The following is a 13,907-nucleotide window of genomic DNA, read 5'->3' on the forward strand; positions in this document are numbered from 1 at the left end:
TTATAGATAATCTGAAAATTAAAAAAATTACTTAAAGTCACACTTTCTCTGGGCTGTACTTTGCAAGAGATCCACTGAAAACTGACCCATGTATCAACTCACCAAAAGAAGAGGGAGATCCAAAAAAGTGTCATTTTAAAGGAGAAAGCGTTGTTCGACAACAAGAAATTACATTTCCCCCCAAGACACACACAAGCAGGAATTTAGTTCACTCTCCTGCTCAAAGGCAATATTGCATAAAGAGGACCCTCTGTGTAATAAATAAAGAAATCCACGAGTAATAGTCAAACTGACCAACAGCCACACATTGTAGTTATTGTATTCTGACTGGCAACAGTCCATTCATCTACTTTGAGCACTGACTTAAACCCCACATTGCAACACTGATAGTTACTGAGCCCCTGAGCCATCCTTCACACACTGGAGGAACCATATTAAATATTGTGATGTGACATTTTGTTTGTTTTTCTGACTACAAAATGAGGAAAAAATACAGGACTTTGAAAGAGAGAGAGACCGAGTGAAACAATAAGCATAACCATGTGTACATGTGTGCATATGTACAGGCAGTGTGACATTTCCATGATCCTATTAATTAATCATCTCTGTAAAGTCTGAATACAGTTTAATAGTCCCGATCCATCAAGAACTGTCATCACACGACATCTGTATTTACAAAACCAAGAACAAGCTGCACTCTAAGCCTTTACATAAATACTTATAGCCTTATTTTTGTCTCTGGTTGGAGGATCCAAGTTGATCCCATGATGATAATTACTGTATAATGAGTAGGCAGCTTCATGCTCGTTTTTAAACTGATTTTCTCAAGTATGTAAAGTAACATTTAGCTTTTGAGAACACAGCCCAGCACAGACAATTTTCTCTTACAGTCTGTTGTCATCTGCAACAGTGTTCAATATATTCATAATCATATGTTCCACACCACTTACACAAGACAGACAAAGATGCTTTGATTTTGACCACATCAGTTACATGATCCAGGATCTCAAGCGCTAAAATTAGATATTAAACTTGGGCCTTGCTGCATACATATTGAAGAGTCTATGTTGGCTGTTATTACAGCCTGAATGGGAACTCACTGTTTTGTTTGCAAAAATGTGACAGCATGTAATGTTTTTTCAGAATACTGTATTAGCAGAATTAATGTTTCAAGTAAACTATGGGTCTTTTGTTGTCGTTTCCTGTCTTTTCACACTTACGCAACAGCCAAATTCATTTAAGCACTAGACAACAACCCATACTGTTGACAATAGCTCACTGAGATTACCAACTGTAAACCAGTGGGACAACTAACCTTATGATATTCGAAGGCCTTGTGTAGCTTCATATAATTTGTGACTGCTCTCATTGCGATTGGCAATTTGCCAATGACCTTGAGGTCGATGGGTCGTCTGTGGGCGGCGGTAATGAAAGTATTCATCCACCAGTAGGTGCCTTTAGACAGGAGGTTGACGAAGGGCTGCAGAAAACGAACGCCCAGGTCCTGAAGGTCCTCAGGAGGCTTCACCTCCTCTGGGTTGGCGAAACACATGTAGCGCTGTAAGAGAAACAAGGACAAAAACATAACTTTGACCATTTGTATCTCTCTTGTCTTCAATATAAAAACACACAACCATTGATCAGACATCAGAAATCAAACATCTATAAAAGTAACAGAGCAGCAGAATAGAATGAACGAAAAAAACAGACACAGTGCAGTGAAACCTGGTTCCATAATGTATAAGATCATTACAAAGAAGCAAAATTTAGAAACGAACAATGTGTTGTTAAAACTCCTTGGTTCTTACTATATTAATTGGTATGACAAATTCAAACTTAAGTATAAATGTGGTTTATTGAAAAGGCGGTGCAACATTTAATCCACAATAGTGTTTAATATTTTCTTGAGTGAAGGGCATGATGGGAGAACCACTCTCTTAACTTTTCACTCAGAGGTGTCAGACTCAGTAAGAGATGTGTCCCTTTAGCACAGGTTAACTGATTGCTAAATTGTCAGGGAGACAAAGGTTAAAAATTGTATGCTAGTCTGACATTTTCACATTTCTGTTCAGAAGGGCTAAAGTTCATTTTGATTTTAAAGACACTGTTGATCATGTTTCAGTCACAGTTTTGTGTGGCACAAACCTGCACAACCCTGAACCACTTCTGAGCCACATCGTCCTTTGATCAGCGCTCCTTTGGTTTCATTCATAAAGTTTTGTAATCATTTTCTGCTTTTGACCTTTTCATACAGTATTTTTGCATTTGTCCCAAACAACTTTATGTTTCGTTTCTTGTCTCTTATTTTGTCAACCACATTCATGGTGAAATAAAATAACGTCTTTAGTATAGTTATAGTAGAACTACTTATTGGATTTCTGAATTTTTATCTAGTGGCAGTCAAAATCTGTTTAATCATCAGATCAAATTTTCACTTTGTCCAGAACTTTGGTTTATTACAAAATAGCTTTAGGCCAAATAGAGATTCCCATCAGCCGCACTGGTCCTTTGCGTTCCAAACAGCACACATTGGAATGAAAACACAATGAGATGATGATGATGGTACATTAAAGGGGGACTTCTTTTCAACTTGGTTTCTATGCCTTTAGTTTAGGGTGTAAATGTAGAATCATGCTTTTAAACTTCCCTCAAACGTCCCTATATTAAAATATTCCCTGCTTCTAGCTGAAAAGCTCCTGCAGATGACATCACCTGAATGAGTTTTTCACCATTAGGATTTCCCATTATATCATCCGTGGGGAGCTCTGGAAAAGCAGGTTGACCATGATAACAGGCTTCATAGTATGAGCAACAAGATGACATAATCTGAACTGAACTTGAAGTGATGCCATCTGGAGGAATTTTTAAGATAGAGTTAGGAAAGGTCAGGGAAGGATAGTGAGGTCAAAGGGAAGTTTAATGGCATTCATTTACATATACTACCCAAACTAGAACCAAAAGATGTCTGTGATGTCAGAGGCTGTTTTGTTTGCAAAGGTTGAAAAATGTGTCAGCATGTAATGTTTTCTCTAAACATCTGCAAGTTAGCACTATAGCAAAACCAAGGATATAGACTGCTGTTACCATGTTTCTCTTTAGATTTTATGTTTTCTTCATGAAACAGACAGATTCGTGTGTATTTTCCTCATCTTACTGTATGCTGGTCTTCAAATAACAGCAAGAACTTGAGACCGCTCACTACTATAGATGCATAAACATATGTTTTATAAGCTCAACATAGTTGAAGAGGGAAAAACATGTACAATGATTGTATCCAATCTATTTTTAACTTCAGCTTTGCTCATCAATGACCACTAATCAGCATTTTACACTGGTAACAACCAAATGACTACACGTGTCGAATGTGTCGAACGAAACAGACACACACACACACAAACACACACACACACACTTACCCTGCCCAGTATGACATTTATCTCCACAGCTAGTAGGAGTCCATATAGGAGCGCCAGCAGTCCAGTGATGCAGTAGCGTAGCTGCCTGGGGCCGATGCCATGCTCGGTGTATTTGGCAAACTTGATGGTCTTCATGATGAAGGCCAGCACCCAGTAGATCAGCAGGGCTGAGGAGATTTAACAAGGATCAGAGAAAGACAGAAAACAGCCAGACAAGCCAAAAAGATAAACAACTTGACTGCAGACAGATTATATTAGAGCTGGAGCTGAAATGTAATGTTTGTCACCACTATTAAATCAGCTCGTCTGAAACTAGATTTGTGCAATATCCAGCTGCACTTTGTCATGGCCTAAGTCACATTTCCCATATTATTATAGTATAATATTTATAGACATTTTTTGTGATTATCTAAATAGTTTTAGTCCTGCAGCCACTGTCAACTGTCATAATAACTGTGATGTGTGCTGTATTTAAAGACAGTGTCCTTCTCTTCTACTTTTGTCCTATTCTCTATTTTTACCCTCCTCCTCTGCTTTCCTTTTCCCCTTTAGATGTCAACAACATTGCCTCAGCAGCTGTTGAGGTCAACACCTTTCATCTAGTAAACAGCTAGTGATTTTTTTCTCCATAAAGATCTTTTGATAGATTCTCATCATGTGACTCCAGTAGCTTTATTGGAGCTTACTGGAGAGACTGATTGTGAAAACTGGTAAGTGTTGTCCCGGAAAGGTTACACTGCAGGTTAACAGGAAAACAACATTATATACACAGGCTGTGTAGTAGAGCCACAAACAGTGTTTATGTCTTTGTACTGAAGAACATGTACTATACTGTATAGTGGCAATAGTGGCATCATGCAGGTAGGAGTCTTGAATTAGAAGATTACTTTCTAGTCATGCAACGATGAGCCCAGCGCCCTGCCAATTCCATGAAAAGAGACTGACAGGGATATGGAGATCTAAAAGTCAAAGACAACTTAGCAATGGCGTCAGTGATGGAGTAGTGAGAAAAGCATCAAAAGCTGAACACAGATGAATCAACGATACACGAAAAGCTGCAACAGGAAGACCAATACAGGAGCAAACGAGAAGAACCGATGGCCAATGACAAAAGGTGGTATCGAGGTCAAGAGAAGCATTTCAGTAAATGGGTGAGATATTAAGTTAGGAGGAGATATTGTTGATTTTAAGATTACACAACTTTCAGAACATGCTGTGATGTGATTCTTTTTACACAAGGAAGAATATCCCTCATTATGTAATGTATTCATTCTCACAGGTCAAAAGGAAATGTAATGAGTGTTATTACAAGCAAGAACTACTCCTAACCATGAGCAACAAGTCACTACCTAGAGCACAAGTCATCTACCTAGAGCAGTACAGTTACACTGAATCATATAAATCCTCGATCCTTCTGCTATCTTGTCTGAAGGTAATGAGTCATTCATCTGTAAGTTGTTGCACTGACCATTGACTTGCTTTGGATTTATTTCATCCTGATTAGCTCATACAATTTGACTGTGTTGTTTTTCTGACACTTCAAGTTCAAAGAGTTCAGTTTAGTTTTGTATTACATACTTTGATTAACTCTGTCTTTAAAAGTTAAAAGTTTTATGTGTGTTCAATACCAATTTATTAGTAAAAGTAAACCACTAGTTTACAAATGACAGCTACATTTATGAATACTGTACCTATTAGTAGTTTGGGGAAGTTGGAGGTCTCGATGTTATGATAGTAGATGATAGAGGTGATGCCAGCCATGAAGGCCAGACCTGCGGGCATGTACAGGTGGAGATGGAGGGATTGGCTGAACCTGCAAATAAATTTCAGATAGACAAAACTTAAACTTCAAAAGGCTGGAGAATCAAGGTCTGAATTGTATGAATTTGATTCACTAATCAACATGCTTATTCTGCCTTCATTAACTTTTCCTTAAATTATCCATGTCAGATCACAACTCACTATTTCTGTATGTACTGTAATGAATTAGTCAAAGACTCTGCACTGGGAAAGGATTAATTAGCCACACACATCTGAATGGCTCACAAAATATACACACAGCGAGACATGTACATGTCCGGCCTCTTTAGCGCAGCACTACAGTCAGTGTAGCAATCCCAGTGAAGTGCTGAGCAGATGGAGTTCTTCACTTTACCAACAATCACTCAAATGCTGTTATCTGCCTCCAATCTGCAGAATTGGCTAATATACAATAATCCTTTTTTTTTAGAATGCCCACACATAATTACAAGGTGCTTCACTGAGCATATACACACAAACAGTATGACACAGAGGGCCCGAACAGGAAGATGGAGAGAGAGAGAGAGAGACACAGATAACAAGGAGTTGTGGGATTTGAAGAGAGAATACTGATTCTCTATCCAGCTGTGGCTCCATATTTCCTCATGCATAAACCCTGAGACTGGCACATCAACACTAATCTTATGAGCAGGCAGGTTTAAAAACAAACGCTGGGTTTGAAGATAGAAATGGATCAAACACAATTGTTTCTGTGTTGGAGTTTAACTGGACCACATATCTAATGGCTATAATTGGTGTGGCTGTAGAGGCTCAGTCAATTTGCTAAAATTTGCATGTATGCCAAACACTGTTTTCAGTAACACCAGAAGCAGCAATGTACTCCTTTATGTCTCTGCACGTGTAAAAACAATGTCATTAATGCACAGTCAGAAGTGAGATGCATTCTTGTTTCTGTTAAGAAGTTATATGGTTTAACATTAAAGAGTAGATGTTGTCCCATAGTCATCTCTGGTCATCTGGTTCTCAGCTAGCAGTGGCCAGAGACTGAACACAAATACTAAAACATTTTGCTGTATTTTGCACACGGACCTGGCCAGTAGTGGTAAAGCTGTTGGGCAGAGAGTTCATCTCCGTCAGAGTCAGCCAGAGCCACTGTCTCTCCCCTTTATTTCCTCTGCAGTGGACTTAATTTAAAATACACTTTTTTTGCATCCAGGCCTCTATCTGAATCCTCAGTAGCTGTAATTGTGAGCATGGTAGGTTTTTTCCCTGGTTAGTGAAGTGTCATTTGCATTCACCTGCCATCCCACAGATAAAACAGCACTCAAAGGGATATGTGTCACCCAACAATGAAACAAAATTCCAATCAAGTGTCTCTTTATCATAATTACACTACTGTCTCTATTGTGAAATGTTAATTATATAAGTTTTGAAGTGAGTAAACTTTTTAAATAATTATATATCACATCATGTTGTGATGTGATATATAATGTAGGAATGTAATGTAGGAATGTTAGAGCAGTTGTTCACCCATCTCGCAGATTTTAGTTCGATCCCCGGCTCCTCCGGTCGAGGTGTCCTTGAGCAAAACACTGACCCTTAACTTAGTTGCTCCTGGTGAATGTTGGCCAGCTGCACAGCAGCTCCCCCATCAGTGTTTGAGCAAATGGGTGAATAAGAAGCAGTGTAAAGCGCTTTGAGTGCCAATAGGTAGAAAAGCGCTAGATAAGTACAGACCATTTACCATGTTTGTGGTAAATGGTCTGTGTGTCTAAAATCATGATGGGACTGAAACAGTAGATTAGTATGTCAAACATACCCATCAGACACGATGCCTTCTGCAATCTCACAGACGAGGACGAAGAGCAAGACAAAGGTGAGAAGCCAGCGCAGGTTGTGACCAGGAAAGTGAAGCCAGGTGCTGTGGTGGATGTGGACTTTTGAGCTCTGGCTACCCCAACCTCCAACAGGAAACAGGAAATACAGTTTCATACAACTTGTCAGACATAATAAAACAAAATTGGGAATTAATATTCACACAGGCAGATAATGTAAATTTTTTTCTTGATTTACCACTGTGAGCAGGTGTAAGTTGGTACTTGAAAACAGCCTTGTACAGTCTTGACTTACTACCTAGCTGTCTAGTCCCAGCACAACCTTGAACTTTATGACTAACCACTCTCGTACTCACAGCCAGGATAAATGAAAGGACCTACTATGGGTAACGGCAGCCAGACAGTCTGTTAACTTTTTGCTCTTCATGAGTGTGTTATTATCGCTTTTATTAGATCGTGGAATGCTTGGAAGGCAAAGACAATGGCAGGAGCTAGATGACTGCTGGCACTCAGGTAAATTATTTTAGCAAACACAGTGGCTACAACTTCTTTTTTATTGATCTTTTGTCCCCTCCCATAGACAGATTTTGATTTCCAGTCAGTCTGCACTGTTCAGTACATTTACATGGACATCAAATTGTAATTTATATCAACGTGAGTCATGTTTGCCATAAAACACATCTCTGCTGATCAAATTATGTTAATGACTCGCTGTTGGCACCTTAACTGCTGCAAAGTTTACCTCATGGAGAAGTGTTGATTCAGGCCGGCAATTACGCACACACGCACACACACACACACACACACACACACACACACATCCCTGCACCTCCTTGATCCATCTCTTTCACTCTCTCTTTTTCACACATGATAACACATACAAATTCATACCATCTGCTCAAGCACCATGCAACATAATTAAAACCAATTTCAGGAAATTAACACAAATGTTTTTTCCCATATTAGTATACAATATCATACTGAAGAAAATGTACAAAAATAATGAAATTGTTCATAAATTGGTGTAATTGCATTACATCAGGTCAAATGTGTAAAACAAAAACAAAATTAATTAGGTTAGTTTTAAAATGTTTTATTTCTTCACTCAGCAGCTGGTAGAGATATTGGACTAAGTGAGGCGTATACACAACATGGAAGTTAGAGCTGGTTCATTGATTAGTTGATCAACAGAAAAGGTTTATATCCAATTAATTGGCACAGTAGGAAGCTTGTAGGTTTGAACGTGTGACCTGACTGGGTCTTTCTGTATGGAGTTTAACACTTTATTTTTAAAACTGATTTTCTCCAAATGCCTGGGTGGGTTTCCTCCTGGTTTGGCCACACAGTCTGTATGTTAGGTTCAACTACCAGAAGGAATGAATGTCAGCATGAATGATTGACTCAGACGTGTGATGGACTCGTGAACTGCCAAGGGTGAACCTGGCTTGTAGGTTAATGTCAGCTGGGATTGACTCCAGTGCTCCCCTGACCTTTTAAAGATAAGCTAAAGGATGTATGAATACATGGATTTATTTATGTAGCCAGTTTTTTTTCCATATAAGCTAGGAGTTGACTGATTACACATTTTAAAATGTGCGCACTATGGTAAATTGATCATCTTTGGCTTTGGAACATTCAGACAAAACACTCAGATAAGACAAAGAGAAGCATAGAATGGTAATAACAAAATGACATAAATGCTTTATTCATGATCAGAATAAATGTTTTCCTCTAGATTAGCAAACTGGTTAATCATTTAATTGTCTCAGCTCTGTAAAACAAACCAAATTGATGTAAAAAGGTTAACTTTGTGTGTGTTGAACATAACTGATTACATTACTTTTCTTTAATAGAGAGTTTGGATTTGTTTTCCATATTCTCAGACACACTGGGAAACAGGAATACAGGGTCAAACTAATTGTGTGAAATGACAAAGTGCTGTTTGAGAAGACAAAAGCAACAAAAGATGGACATAACACACAGCACATGTAGACACTGACATGAGAGGGCAGATGTTCAACACATGCGACTGTTCAGCAGCAGAACCTGTGCAGGGATGCAGGGCTGATTTTTTACACCCAAAGACAGGATGAGCCAGCAGCCAGGGGAGTAGCAAAGGTAGTGTAATCTAAAGCCAGTGTGATGGCATCTGTTTGCCTCCATGCACTGCATTTCATCACGTTTGATTGCAAAAAGGTCTGCGGGTCAAGAAAGTAGACACCATGCCCCATCATACTCAGGAGCCCGTGTAGGTCATCGGACACCTTAACTTATGTTTAGATGTTTCACTGGGTGTATTCAAATTTATTTACACTAACACATGAGCTGAGCTTTGTGTGTATGTGTGGTCTGTGTGTGCGGGGTGAAGGGTAGGCGGGGTGTGAAGAGGTTGGAGATCTCACCTCCCAACAACACTCACCGATGAAGAGAATAGGGAATGTAATGAAGAGGAGAAAAACATGTGGCACCACATTGAGCGCATCCAGGAAACAGCCGTTGTTCAGAACCCCCCCGTCCACGTTGTAGGCCACCGAGTTATTCTCGTTCCCACAAAACGCCAAGGACATGGTGGAACCGGGACTCTGCAGGGAACCGGCGTGAGGATGACGAGGAGGAGGAGAAGGAGGAGAGAAAGAGGAGAGACAGAGATAATTTTAAAAAGAGGTTTTCAGAGCATATCGTCTGTTCACGGGGGAGACAGCGTCTTCATTAGATCGCGGTGTTTCCTTCCTCCGCCCTCGTCAATCAAATCCCAAATATCGGATACAGATAAATAAATGAGACAGCGGTGAGGTAGGGTGGACGGAGAAGGGTTCACAGTCCGGCGCAGCAGCAGCAGTTCCCTCTCCTCTCCGGCAGTCTAAGCAGCTTCTCCGGCCATGCTGGTGAGAAACATCTGCATCCCGTCTGCCCGCAGTCTGCAGACATCCTCTAAAACCGAAGCTTCACTTGCACACGGCGCCGCTCGGCTCCGCTGGAATGCATTCAGACATGTTCCTCACACACGCACAAAAACACGCATATACAGCTCTTGCAGCGGCGGCATTCTGCAGTGCACCTGCTAATTCTGGATCTTTGCAAACAGGAGCTCAAAATCGACCTTGGGAAACGGCAGGGGGGAGGAGTGTGTAGGCAAGCTGAAGGACTGAGCTATACAGAGGCTGTGTGAAGGTAGGAGGGTGAGGGCGGGGTAGAAGGATATAGGATGGAGAGAAAGAAAGAAGAGAGCATGGAGAGAGAAGGGGTGCACGGCTGCTAAATGAGCAACGCTAACGTCAAGCGCTTTCATCTACACTCAGTGGCCAGTTTATTAGGTAAACCTTTAGCCTACACGTTAATGCAATCCATTACAACAGCTCTGACATAAATTGATTTTACAAAAAAATAACTGCTTATGTTTATTACGGAGGCGTTTGTTGATGGCTGTTTAACTTGCAGTACATTGAGAAGTGTTGCTAATACTTTGTCCACCCCATTTACAAAATATTAAAAACATACGCAATATAGCACAAGTGGATAAATTAAGGAATGCCCCACCCCTGGGGTCCGAGAGGTCATGGGGCCTCTCTTCTTTGAAACTGTTTTGTTGAAAGACATAAAATGACCACACAAAGATGTAAAAATACCTATCCAAAAAGATATTACCAAAAAAGACACACAACACATCAAAAAATAGACACTAAATGACCACAAATGGACACAAAATGTAAAAACAACAAATGATTAAAGACAGAGAAATGACAGAAATGAAATCCAAAAACTGAAACAGATCCAAAAGCTGACACAAAACAATCCAAAAAATAGGCGCACAATTACCACAAAGTAACAAATGACCTAAATAAACACCAAATGACAAAAAGACACATCCGATGACAACAAACACTCAAAATGACAAATAAAAAACACAAAAAACTTCCCAGAACACAGAGTACAGTTTATACAATTCACACATTACCATAAAAAATGACCAAAAAAAGGTGGGCGCCTTCCCCTGTCTGTAGGCTACATTTTACAAACAAAGTACACAAAGTAATAAAGTAAAATTACTGTTCATGGCAGAGTTGCTGCATGTGACTGCATTAGTGGACAAGCCTATAAGTGTATAACACTACATTTCAGGAATTTCAATCTATCCCTCAGTTGTTTATCATGGCAGGTCACATCATATCTACATGAGCACTTAGCAAAAATGACCGTATCTAGACAGCAAACATGAAAAATAGCGACATAAATGATTATTGAATTCCTGTGACAAATGAATTGTGCACCTAGTCCTTAGGGAGAAATCCTGCTGCAGCCAACAGCAGCTGTGTACAGAGGGATCAGCAAAGAGCCACACGGGAGCAGATTTTGATAATCCATCTATCAACAGGGGCACACTCATAGCCTTTTCTTAGCAGTTATTTACGGTTCATGGCTAATGTAATCTATGCCGGGCTGACCTTCACGTAAAAGCAGCGAGAAAAAAGCTTTAAGGTAATGAGCACATGTCTGAGTGCACCTAGTTTTTTGCTGTGTCACACACATGGATAGCGGCCATGTAATAACAAAATAAGGTAAAAGAAAAATTGTAACAAGAGAGTAATAAGTCTGTTCTCATGTTTGTCATAGGACCCTTTGTTAAAGCATCAAAGGAATATCTGGTGGGGGGCACCTAGCCCGCGACTTACAGGGTAAGTACAGTGAACTTACTGTGTACTTATTAGTAACAACAGTTTACCTCCACAGTACCTATATATACATATTTGTTGTTACCTGATAACAATAAACAAACTTTGGGGATAACGGGGTAACAGGATGACACCGTTGTTACTAATAAGTAAACAGTACCTTCGCTGTACTTACCCTGTAAGTCGTGGGCCGTAATCAAAACTATAACCGATTCTTCAATCAATTTAATAATTAAAAACTCTAAATGTCAGTTTAAATAAAGATCGTCTTTTTACTTTTAAATTCCAGTACACTGTAAAAATAGCAGCGGTCAACGCAAAAAGACTATTCGTAGTCAGAACAACAGAACAGTAGCTTTGCACTACAAGCACATAAAGGTTTGTCTTAGCGAGATGTCTTATATTTACTTAAATCGAAAAGGCTATTAGGAGGCAGTGTGATGTATAGAAAAGAAAAAAACAAGCAGGTATAGCTGAAAGTTAATAAAAAAAAACTCCTGGTGTTCTCTCACTTCCTGTCAGCCATCTTCTTAAATGAGACAATACTTACACAAATGCAGAGCAAACAGTTTGATAAAATATTGGGTTAGGGTACATAAACAATTATCAGTTGAGGGTTCACTTTCTTTGGATGTATATACTCAATGTCAGCAAATGAATAATACACTTTTAGCATGCACTGAGTGCAGTATTATCCTTTTCTGCAGCTGGGGCAACTGAGTGGGCAGTTCTGTGATGCCCTACATCAGAGATTAGCACTGTCCATCACTGGATTGCCTGGGGAGAGTCGGAGCATGAGAGAGTGTAGAGAAAAAAGAGAGAGGAAGAAGAGCAGCAGCCACTCAGAGAGAGGGAGAGGCCCAGAAAGGAAAAGTACATTTTAGGCTGCAAGAGCTATAACATTTAGGTTAATATACTGTATATCCACAGAGCACAAAGGAGAAACAATGCATTCCTAAAAATCATAAAGATCAAATATAAATATCAAACAGCTCTCAATAGAGGCTGTGCAATTGTTGTGTGGTGACATCACATCTTTGTTGAATAGCCACGGATACAGAGAGATGCCAACTAAATATAACTGGCCTGGTAGGACAAAGTGTCTGTGTGTCGTTCAAGTACTGTGATGATTTTGTCTGTGGGAGTCAAGTGAGGGTAAGAGGTGAAAAATGAATCATACATGGATTTGTAACATCGATGTAAATGTTTCTCTAGAGAGACTGAATATGCTAGTGTTTTAACTCATATTTTTATATAGAAATCAAAGTTTTCCAACTGGCTGTGAACATTTGTTACCCTTATGTTGCAAAAAACTCCACATCCAGTGTTTCACACTTTCCAAAGTTCGCCTTTAAGAAATTGGCCGAGAATAAATTCCAGCGATGATAAACCTTTATCTGCTGCCAAATCGTTAAACGCATGCATGCAATAAATACAAGTCTGCTCCCAGTGGATATCACATAGCCTAACTTATACATTATTTATGGTTCATTGAAATGTGCCTCATTACAAACACTATAATCCCTTGCTGTAGGCTCCGTGAAATACTACAGAGCAGAGAAACCAACTGTTCAAAGTGTCGATCAGAGTGAGTGACCAGGTGACACATCCTACAGCACTACTTACCGGTTTGTATCGTGAGATCATTTTGTGTCAGCCTCGTTTCCCTAACTCCCAAAACAATCTTCTATGTTGTCACATACGTCGCTTGGGCGTAAATAAAAGAAACCGGGAAACGCTGTCCAAACTGCAGTCTCTCATGTGCTCTGAGTGGAGCCGACTTCTTCCTGTCCTACTTGTGTTTGACCGTGCGACCGCGGATTGGCGGGGGAGCTGTCCTAGGTGCTGAACTCGTGTAGCCTGCCGAGGAGGAGGAGGTAGGGGAGGAGGAGGAAGAGGAAGGGGGCAGATCCTCCACGCAAGACCCCCTCTGCTCAGCGGGTCACAGCAGGAGGGTGGCGCTCAATCAAACACGCCACGGCGGTCGATGCAGCTCTGAAAACATGGAGCGCACAGAAGTCACGTATGCCATGAGTGGATGACTGAACAGAGCAGTTATATAACGGCCAAGTGGGATGTTGGTCAGAAAAGCAACATTAAACATTACATGATGGACTGCTCGGCACATTTAAAAACCTAACATTTTTCGCTTACTCTAGTTAAGACTGGTTTTGACCTATATATTGACACTAAGATTCATTGATGGGAGAATAATGAACACAGCG

The 13,907-nt window shown here is 40.1% G+C and overlaps 1 protein-coding gene across 3 annotated transcripts in view; it reads right to left on the reverse strand.

Annotated features, from left to right (window-relative positions):
- abcc8 (ATP-binding cassette, sub-family C (CFTR/MRP), member 8) overlaps positions 1 to 13,509 on the reverse strand; it is a 49,657-nt gene extending 36,148 nt beyond the window's left edge. The window contains exons 1-6 of one of the 3 annotated variants that reach the window (XR_010914094.1): positions 13,309 to 13,508; positions 9,432 to 9,594; positions 6,997 to 7,138; positions 5,108 to 5,229; positions 3,417 to 3,583; positions 1,316 to 1,558 (exon numbers count right to left, since the gene is read on the reverse strand). Coding sequence is in view for 2 of the 3 variants with exons in the window: in XM_067500157.1 (XP_067356258.1) it covers positions 1,316 to 1,558; positions 3,417 to 3,583; positions 5,108 to 5,229; positions 6,997 to 7,138; positions 9,432 to 9,594; positions 13,309 to 13,329 (858 nt within the window). In the remaining variant the exon portion in view is untranslated. Of the gene's footprint in view, positions 1 to 1,315; positions 1,559 to 3,416; positions 3,584 to 5,107; positions 5,230 to 6,996; positions 7,139 to 9,431; positions 9,595 to 13,308 lie in introns of all 3 variants that reach the window. The other 2 variants (XM_067500157.1, XM_067500158.1) reach the window with 2 other exon arrangements.
- Positions 13,510 to 13,907: the final 398 nt, after the last annotated feature.

The sequence above is a fragment of the Channa argus genome, chromosome 4, assembly GCF_033026475.1.
Source record: "Channa argus isolate prfri chromosome 4, Channa argus male v1.0, whole genome shotgun sequence".
In the NCBI taxonomy this organism is placed as follows: domain Eukaryota; kingdom Metazoa; phylum Chordata; class Actinopteri; order Anabantiformes; family Channidae; genus Channa; species Channa argus.